At 43.4% G+C, this 10,026-nt stretch overlaps 1 protein-coding gene across 1 annotated transcript; it reads left to right on the top strand.

The window, feature by feature from the left end:
- The first annotated feature begins 612 nt into the window (after positions 1-612).
- On the top strand, positions 613-10,006 carry BRIX1 (biogenesis of ribosomes BRX1). Its single transcript, XM_028748373.2, has 10 exons — positions 613-820; positions 2,485-2,596; positions 3,215-3,258; positions 3,841-3,911; positions 4,535-4,584; positions 4,863-4,936; positions 5,035-5,085; positions 7,474-7,575; positions 8,566-8,691; positions 9,625-10,006. Exons 1-10 carry the CDS (start codon positions 656-658, stop codon positions 9,892-9,894), a joined length of 1,065 nt encoding a protein of 354 aa, XP_028604206.2. The 5' UTR covers positions 613-655; the 3' UTR covers positions 9,895-10,006.
- The last annotated feature ends 20 nt before the right edge of the window (positions 10,007-10,026 follow it).

Genomic DNA, 10,026 nt, shown 5'->3' with positions numbered 1-10,026 from the left:
TAACCTGAAACTGTTCTTAACCTGAGGTGTCACTTTAGCTAATGGGGCCTCCTGCTGCCGCTGCGCGATTCTGTTCTCATCCTGAAGCAAAGTTCTTAACCCGAGGTACTATTTCTGGGTTAGCGGAGTCTGTAACCTGAAGCGTCTGTAACCCGAGGTACCACTGTACTTGCTGGTTAGAGCGTGGTGCTGATAACCGCAAAGCTGCGAGTTTCATCCTGCATTGCAGGAGGTTGGACTTGGAGGACCCTCGGGATCCCTTCCAGTTCGACAGTTGTTTGATTCTATTATTCCTGTTCAGACAAGCCTGGCCCAGATGCTTAGAAAACAGGTTATTTTAACCTCTTTTAGTTATTTTAACTTCTGTGCGTTTTTTAGTGCTGAGAATTTCCCCTCGGTTTTTACTGCTCCTTCTGTTTCTTATAAGCCGCTTTGAGGTTTGTGTTTTTTAACAATCAAACGGTGTATAAATTCCACGAAACGATACAAATAAAAAATAACTCTCAACCCGGAAGTATGTTTGCGTGTGTTACCAGCGGAGGAGGTTCTCCTACTTCCGCTTCTCGGAAAATCCTAGAGAGGCTAGGGGGACCGACTTCCGGTTGGTGCGACTTCCGGTTGGTGCGACTTCCGGCGGCGCTTTGAGCGTGCGAAGATGGCTGCGGCCAAGAGGCAGCGTGGAGCTGGCAAGGGAGCCCCGGCAGAGCCGAGGAGGAAACGCGCCAAGAGAGCTCCGGGGGCAGAGGGCGAGGGCCAAGGCCCGTTCGCTGAGGCCACCCCGGGGCCGGATGAGCACGTCGTCCCGGCCCCAGTCTCGCAGGTGAGGAGAGTACGAGGGGGACCTTGACTTGGCCGCTCAGGGTGTGTGGCGGCTGTGCTCCTCGTGGAACAAAGGACAAAGGTGCCCCTGAGCATATTATTATTATTATTATTATTATTATTATTATTATTTATTGTTTACACCCCGCCCATCTGACTGGGTTTCCCCAGCCACTCTGGGCGGCTTCCAACAAAACACTAAAATACAATAACCTATTAAACATTAAAAGCTTCCCTAAACAGGGCTGCCTTTAGATGTCTTCTAAAAGTTTGGTAGTAATCTTTCTCTTTGACATCTGGTGGGAGGGCGTTCCACAGGGAGGGCGCCACTACCGAGAAGGCCCTCTGCCTGGTTCCCTGTAACTTGGCTTCTCGCAGTGAGGGAACTGCCAGAAGCTTGGCGCTGGACCTCAGCGTGCAGACAGAAGGATGGGGGTGGAGACGCTCCTTCAGGTATACTGGGCCGAGGCCATTTAGGGCTTTAAAGGTCAGCACCAGCACTTTAAATTGTGCTCGGAAACGTACTGGGAGCCAGTGTAGGTCTTTCAAGACCAACGTTAGGTAGTCTCGGCGGCCACTCCCAGTCACCAGTCTAGCTGCCGCATTCTGGATTAGTTGTAGTTTGCGGGTCACATTCAAAGGTAGCCCCACATAGAGTGCATTGCAGTAGTCCACCCGAGAGATAACCAGAGCATGCACCACTCTGGCGAGACAGTCCGCGGGCAGGTAGGGTCTCAGCCTGCGTACCAGATGGAGCTGGTAAACAGTTGCTCTGAACACAGAATTGACCTGTGCCTCCATGGACATCTGTGAGTCCAGAATGACTCCCAGGCTGTGCACCTGGTCCTTTAGGGGGGCAGTTACCCCGTTCAGGACCAGCGGGTCCTCCACACCTGCCCGCCTCCTGTCCCCCAAAAACAGTACTTCTGTCTTGTCAGGATTCAACTTCAATCTGTTAGCTGCCATCCATCCCCCTCCCGCTGCTTCTTAGATAACAGGGGTCTTTTTCCACCGCAGCCCTGAGCGTGTTTGCTCGTCAGTGAGCTCCACTGAGTTCCATGGGGCTTACACACATACTTCGGTGGGACTGGGTGACATAATAATGTCACCTTGCAAATGGGGTCTTAAGTTCTCCGGTTCTTCAAGGACTCGGTTGTTCAGTACAGCGGCACTCACCCTTCGGAACTCCCTGCATATTGAGATCCATGCAGGCACCTTCGCTGCACATTCCTGTTCATACAAGGCTTAGGGAGATGCTTAGAAATGTTTTAGCATTTAACTTTTGCATGTTTCTAAAACAGGGTTGTGAATTTTTCTCGATGAGTGGGGTATTTTTGGTTTTTTTCAGTCAAGTGTATAAATTCTATGAAATGTTAAAACAGCTGTGGTGGTGAGCTTTTAGTCGTCTGTGTGATCCTGCGAATATCAGGTCATACAATAAATACATAGGCTTTTGAAGCATATTGGGAATGTAATGAATGGGCTGTTTTCTGAGGAAGAGTTTTCTGAGTTAAAATGGCTTTTGCCCAAAAATATCAACTTCACTGCTCCCATTTTATAGATTAATAACTGCAGCTGTGACGTGCCAGAAACTATCCAGAGAATTAATGATTGAGGTAATCTGTTGTTGTTTGTTCCCTTCTCATGAATACTTTTGTCTTTCAGGGCAAATGGAAAAACAAAGAGAGAGTTCTCATTTTCTCTTCCAGAGGGATCAATTTTAGGACAAGGCATCTCATGAAAGACTTAAGAACAATGATGCCCCATGCTAAAGCAGGTATTTTTTTATTTTATTTTTACCTGTCTTCTGTGTCTTGTTTTAACAAGTTCACTGTTTCTACTCACATAGAAATGTCCAAAACTAAATAACAACAATGACCGGCTTATCAAAAACACTGGTATGTGAAGCAAAATGAATGTAATAATTATACTGTAGTTAAGCATTACTGTTTTCTAGCTGTGTATAAAGCTTCTTACCTTAACATTTTTCTGTTGCAGTAAAAGGTGTGAAAAGCAGCATATTGATACAGGTCCTCTTCATCCTAAGCAGGTGTTTGCTGTTTTTCTTCCCAATCCAGCTGCTGGGAGTGCATATATCAAGCCACCTTCAAAAGCAGAATTGTATTGGTCATCTGCTAATAGGCAGATTATTATTTTTTAAGGTAAAATTTAGTACTCTGTGCTCACAACCTTAGCTGCTGGATTGGGAAGAGGAATCCTTGTGCACAGTGCTTGCTTACATCTAGTATCTGAGGTAGGGATACATGTGCAGAACTCGGCTGGACCAGAGCAACTTTTATCAGTAATTTCAAAGAGTTCTAAGAAGGTGAAATTACTTACCAGGATGTTTTGGCGATCATTACACATACATTGTTTAATTTCATTTGTTTTCCAGACACTAAAATGGACAGGAAAGATAAGCTGTTTGTAATTAACGAGGTAAGTTTTGATGCCCCTGTTTTGCCTAAGACTAACCATTATATGTCCTGGCTTTGGAGATTTGAATCCAGCTATTAACCCAAAACTTGGTACCTCAGTGGCTGCTTTCTCAAGGTGGAACAATAAATAATTTCATGTTTAGAACAGTGCAAGTGAACTGTATCTCCTTTGATTGACTCTCATGGCACTGTGCAGACAGTGGTCCTATTCAGGCATTACAGTAATCTGGAGGCAGAACATTGGAGCAGGGAGAGTGGGAATGACCCGATTGGTTTACCCCCATTGACCTCCATGAATTGGAGGGAGACTGTCTGCAGTGAGGTGTCCTTAAATTGTGTAGGCTCCTTGTGTGTTGTAGAAACCTTATTTTATGGGGTTTTGCATTGTGCTGGAGGCCTCCACACCTATAAACAGGCTTCCTGCTGCAAGCGCCTTCCAACTCGCAGCCGGCACAAATTATCCCTGCTCATGTGTTCAGTTTCCAAATTGCTATAACCATACTTGGGAAAAAGAAACTTTTGAGTTACACTGGAAAAACTACAATGTTTCAGATTACGGAACTATTTTTTGTGCTTCATGCAGGTCTGCGAAATGAAAAATTGCAATAAATGCATATTTTTTGAAGCAAAGAAGAAGCAGGATCTTTATGTGTGGTGAGAAAAACTTTAAATCAGAATATATTTTCCCTGTGTATTCTAATTTCCGACATAAGTGCAAAGTGGATAGGTAGGAATATTCTCATCATTTGGGTTTCCAGGCCACCATTCTTGAATGGGCTTCTGGAAACTATTTATTATTCTGTAAATTATAGGTTCTGTAAACTACTGGGGGGGGGATGGGAATGACAAATTATTAGGGGAAAATAATAACATAATCCACTTGGACCAGCAGTAGAAAATTGGCAAGACACACCCAGGCCCTTTTATCACTTTCTTTGTCCTCTGCCCTGTTCCATGCAACAAGTTGGGTGCTGTTCTTTACCTGACAGGCAAAAGTTTGGATATGAACGAAAATCTCTGGTTTCCCAGTCTGGAACACTCTCCTGTGACATTGTCAAGACCCAATAAACTCAGAGAAACTAGGCAGGGGCTTACCAGGGCACCTGGGGACAGTTCCCTCTTAACCAGATGAGTTCTTATTTGCAAGGTTTTCAAGCTGTTTTTGCTGGATAGGAATTTTGTGTGTAACACCCCATTAACATCACTGATACTCAACCACTCTGTTTCAAGCATAACTTCAATTGGGGATTTCTTTCTTTCCCTCTTGTCTATTTTAGGCTTTCAAATGCCCCCCATGGACCATCAGCAAAGTTTCTAGTACAGAATAGTAAGTTCAAATATGTGATTGAATGTCTTTGATTGCTGTTGGCTTGTTTTTACTCCTTCCTGAATGATCCTACAAAGACACACATCTGGTCTTCTGTTGTAACCTATGGTTAAAACATTAAAGACTGACCTGACTGACTGGCTTAATGTCTGGAAGATGTTAATATTACAAACTGCAATCACTGCTGTTCTGCTTCTGTTTTAACACTTGAAAATGTTTTTATTGTTGTTGAACAATAAAATCTTGACTTGACATAGCTCTACTTAATATCATTTCAGTTCACACTCTGGCCGAGCTGAAAATGACTGGGAATTGTTTGAGAGGCTCCCGGCCCATTCTGTCTTTTGATAAGGCGAGTATCGATCTCTTAGGATACCATATTACCTTCTGTTATCTTATGATCAATATTTTTTTTTGCCACTTTCTAAAATACTAACTTTCTCCCCACAGACTTTTGACCAGGAGCCCCATTATGCTGTGCTGAAAGAGCTGTTCATTCAGGTCAGTATATGGCAGTGTTTATAAGTTAATTCTCCCATTTTTAAAATAGCAGGTGCTTTTTTGCCATAGGATAGCATGATCCTTGTGCACCTTGATGTGGCAATGGCAACTTGTGGGTTCCTCAGATCGGTAGGTCGTAGCCAACTGAGTTTCCTCAGAGCAAACCCATTGACATCAATGACTAACTTGGGGTTCATTGTTTTCATTGAGTCTGTTCTGAGGAGAACCGAGTTGGAATCAACCCAGCAGTGCCGAAACTCACTTGACAAAATGATAAGCCCTATCTCTTGAGCCAGTACACATTTCTTAGCTGGTGCTGTGGTTGAAGGGGCTGTGGGTTTTGCGTGTGAATGTTTTTGTTTGTTTGTTTGTTTGTTTGTTCCAAGAGTAGTTGAAGAGAGATGGAGAGAACCGGGTGGCATTTATTTAAAACATTGTAAACCTCATTTTTTACCCTGAAAGTCTCCTACAGCTACTTAAAATATAGAACCAAGAGACTGATTTATAAAACCCCTGCTCACGAATGGAACACACTCAAACAGGGTGGAAAGGGTGAAATGGCTGCTGAGTGATACTGATGACTTCGTAACTTATAAAGTAGCACTATATGCGCTGGCAGCTAAGATCAGGAGAAAAGATCTAGATAAAATAGCGGTCAATTGCAAAGGTGATTCGGACATTTAAGCTGGCACATTCTACCTGATAACCCCTTGCTATTCTATTGTATGCAACAAATAATTCTTAGGAGACGTGATTGTGCTTTATTGTATTTGCAGTGCCTAATATTTTTATGGGTTTTATGGTTTTTGCTGCTTTTCTTTTTGTTCCCTTTGTGAATGATGCCATGGCCTTTGGCTAGTGCAATAAAGTATATGAAGATGATGATGATGAAAATATTAGTGGTAAGGCAGTGCCTGCCATGAGGCTTATGCAGGTGGCTCTCATACGTTCTCATACACATAAAGCCAAAATTGCAAGGTCAAAACACATTGGGGTGCAATAGGGGGAGGGATTGCCAAAGTTTTCCCAGACACCCACCCCTTTTCTGCCCACTTTTTATTTTTTTGCGGACAAGTTAAATGTGTGTAAGTTGCAAATCACCTGTAATCCATTTACTGAATGACATTATTCAGTGTTTCTCTCCCACAATTCTCAGCAATGTTCTTTCAATAGAAAAGAGCTACAGGGCTTCTAAGTTGTCACTCTTTAAATCTAATTCTGGTGCCAGCAGAGAAACAGCACTAAACTGATCGCGGAAAATATACTTTTCAACGTGTTGCACGTTGTACTCTGCCTCCAGTTCTTCCAGTATTCATGTTTGTGCTTCAAGCTGAGCTGCATGCTAATCATTCACATTACGCTTTGGAAGACTTGGTCCATAAGTACAGTTCCAAAATGGATTGGCACTTAAAAATAGCCCAGTTGACCAAGCTAGGTAGAAGTTTCACCTCCATTTCCACCAGAATGGTTCTGAAGGAATGGGTTCCTGTGTAGCAAGTTTAAAACTGACTCAACCCCCCCCCCTTTGTTCTTTCAAAAGAGAGCACTTTTAAATGCGTAAAACTTGAACTGTTGAGCAAAACCATAATAAGGACACAACTGCATAAACAGTTCTGTCCTTTATCAGGACAGGCAAGGGATGGCCTTGGCTCTCCAGGGGAACGAAGAAAACACGCCAGAACTTTATCTTATGTGCTGACCACAAAATACGCACAAGACCAATGTCCGGGAAAAACGCCAAAAGCGTGTTCCCGGAGATTATGACGTCTTCCCAGATAAGAGTAGGAAGAGGAAGATCCTTTTATGGTCAGAAGTACAGGAAGGAAGATCCTTTTATGGTTGAGAGTACCAGAGCAGGAACATATGTGATGTCAACCTGCGTACGTAGGCCGCCGTGGTTGGGCTCCTAGGGGAAAAGTGAGAGGGTGCCTGGAGGATATATAAACTGCATGAAACCTGTCATTTCTTTGGACTTGCTGGGGACTAATCACGCAAGTGCCTTCTGCTATCCGGAGAGCAGAATAAACTCTTTCTTTGAACCAACCTCGGTGTCATTTTGACTTCCTTCCTCCTGTCCCGGAGCAACGCAGACCCAATCGGTGAACTCCAATAAGGCTACAGTTCAGATGTCCCCTCTGGTCACTGCATTGCGATATAAGCATGTTGATGCAAAGGCTGTAACCATTCTGTGACAAAAACCAAGAATGACCAAATATAATACAACACAGATGTAATCTATGACAGCAGAGCAGCTTACAGCCTGATTGTGTGATGAACAAATTGTGTTAGCGCCACACAGAGTGAGCTATGCAGTGCCCACCCAGAATTGTGCTGAATCTTTTGATCATATGGATTGCTTTAAAAAGTTGTCGTTTTTCACCCTGCCAGATTTTTGGTACTCCTCTGTATCATCCCAAAAGCCAGCCTTTTGTAGATCACGTCTTCACATTCTCCATAACAGACAAGAGGATTTGGTTTCGAAATTACCAGGTAATTTGCCTATGCTTTGCCCGTGGGATGATGTAATCAAAACACCCACGACCAGCCTGCCGCCTGGGATCTATATGCAATGTCTTAAACTGAAAAATGCTATGTGAACATTTTCTTGAAATCTGAGGGTTTATTAGACTTGTTCACATATTGAACCATAGCTGATTAGAATACAGCTCTCTCCTAATATAAGACATTTTAAGATGGGTTTGCTAGTAACTTAGCTTGACACATAAAGGGTAGTGGCCAAAACTCAAATGCCAAATTCTCCTAGACCCAGATAATCTCCCACAGTGCAGAACTTGTGCATATGGCAGGCACACTGAATTTGGGTCACTTGATTTTGGATCACATTTAGCATTTTCACAAGTGCCTATTATTTCCCTTAAGATTCTGAGAATGAAGTTATCATTCAAGAGTTTAACTGCAAGTCCTTGAGGCGGTAGAATGAAGAAACACACTTAAGTCATGAGTGATATCTGGTCAATAGTTGAAAGAGTGTTTTGGGGTTGTGGAAGGACTTCAGTATTCCACAGGCTCCGTGGTAAGGAAGCTACACTCTACATGCCTCCCTTTTTATTTTCCATGGGCTCCTGTTCTTCAGTCCTACATGCCTGTTGGTTGTACTCAGACTGTTCCTACAAAGAGCAAAAGTTTACAGAAAGGACACAATTCCATTCTGAAACAAAAAGAGGCAACCCTTATATTGATATGGTTGTGCAAGCTGTGGCTTTAGTGGCAGCTAAGATGCTCTTATTTCCCACAAACAATCTCCATATCCTAGCCCATTTTTCTTATCGGGGTCAGCTCAGGTTGATTCGATCCACTGGAGTGTCTGAGTACACAAAAGCCATTAAGCTGCTCTATAACACAGCCAGAGGGAATCTTGCACCAATATTGGGTATTTTAAGGTGCCTGCGGCAGTTGGGCACCTGTATGGTAGAAAAAATGTTATTTTGCACTGAAATATCAAATGTTTCAACTCTGCAGATAATAGAAGATGGAGCCCTGGTAGAAATTGGGCCGCGCTTTGTCTTAAACCTTATCAAGATCTTCCAGGGCAGCTTTGGAGGACCAACCCTGTATGAAAATCCTCATTACCAGTCTCCAAATATGGTAATACTATTTTTAATACTCTAAAGACTACACTCTTCAGTTAGCTTATTCCTCTGCTTACTGTGACAACGCTGTTAATGTGATCCTTTAGTAAAATGTTGTTAGTAACTCTCTCCACCCACAACAGTCCAGTCCACTGGGTTCTCAGCAGAAGGCTTTAAATAACCACCCCACTAGTTAGTATTCTGTGATGACTTTTGGCCTCAGGCTTGTGTTGCCTCTGGAGTACAAAGGCTGGCTTTGCCTTTGTTGCTGTGGGCTTTACTGCACTTGCCATGCCCCCTCTTCCGAAACAAAAAAGTTGGTGCAAGGATTGAGGCAGTGAAACTGCATCAGGGCAAAAGGCTTAAGACAATGCTGTACTGTGTGATGCTGCACTGGTGTTTCATTATCTGCTTCTTTGCCTCGTGCAGCAGAACATTAGCCCTGCGGATAGCTCAGTCGGTAGATCATGAGACTCTTAATCTCAGGGTTGTGGGTTCAAGCCTCACGTTGCACAAAATATTTCTGCATTGCAGGGGGTTGAACTAGATGATCCTCATGGTCCCTTCCAACTCTGCAGTTCAATGATTCTAAGTCCAGACAGTGGTTTCTAAGTTGTACGGCTAACTGGAGTTGCTGTGAATGTTCAGCAACCACTAATGCTAACCCATTAAAATATATTGGTTGCAGAATTGATATAGTGAGGGGCTGTGGTTTATGCTTTGCATATGGAAGGTGCCAGATTAAATTGTGAGCACATCTGGGCAAAGCATGGGGGAAATCCTTTCCAAAACCTTGGAGAGCTGCTGTCAGTTAATGTACAGAGCTCTGAGCTTACATGGGCCAGTGGTCTAACGGCATCAGGCAGCTTCCTCGTGGGTTTGGTCTCCTCTTGTACCTCCAACACTTGTATTTGGTGTAGCCATGCTAATTGTATTCTTCTGCTTCCAGCATCGCCGGGCAATAAGACTAGCCACAGCTGCAAAATTCAGAGAGAAGCAACAACTGAAAGAGCTGCAGAAACTGAAGAAGAAGGAAGAGAAGCCGCTGATTCCTGAAGATCCAACAGAAGTTGTTTTTGAAACGCCAGCTGAGGAAAAGCCCGAGGAAATACAGCTAGTGAAGCCAGAGCCCAAAATGAGCTTGAAGAAGAAAAAGAAAAACAAACTACACCAGCGCTCGAGGAAGCTGAAGAGAAAACTTGGTGGAACTGGAGTCTGAAACATTTAAAAAGGGGGCTTTTTAAATTATCTACAACCATTTAAACAGCTTTTACTACTTTTTTGTAACCAGTTTGTGTACAGTAACTTTATAAACAATGTGCATCAATGATTATGGGCTAGTTTTGTAGTA

Source organism: Podarcis muralis, chromosome 11 (assembly GCF_964188315.1).
Source record: "Podarcis muralis chromosome 11, rPodMur119.hap1.1, whole genome shotgun sequence".
NCBI lineage: Eukaryota > Metazoa > Chordata > Lepidosauria > Squamata > Lacertidae > Podarcis > Podarcis muralis.
The sequence above is the reverse complement of the archived record's forward strand: the minus strand, read 5'-3'. Positions and strand labels throughout refer to the sequence as shown.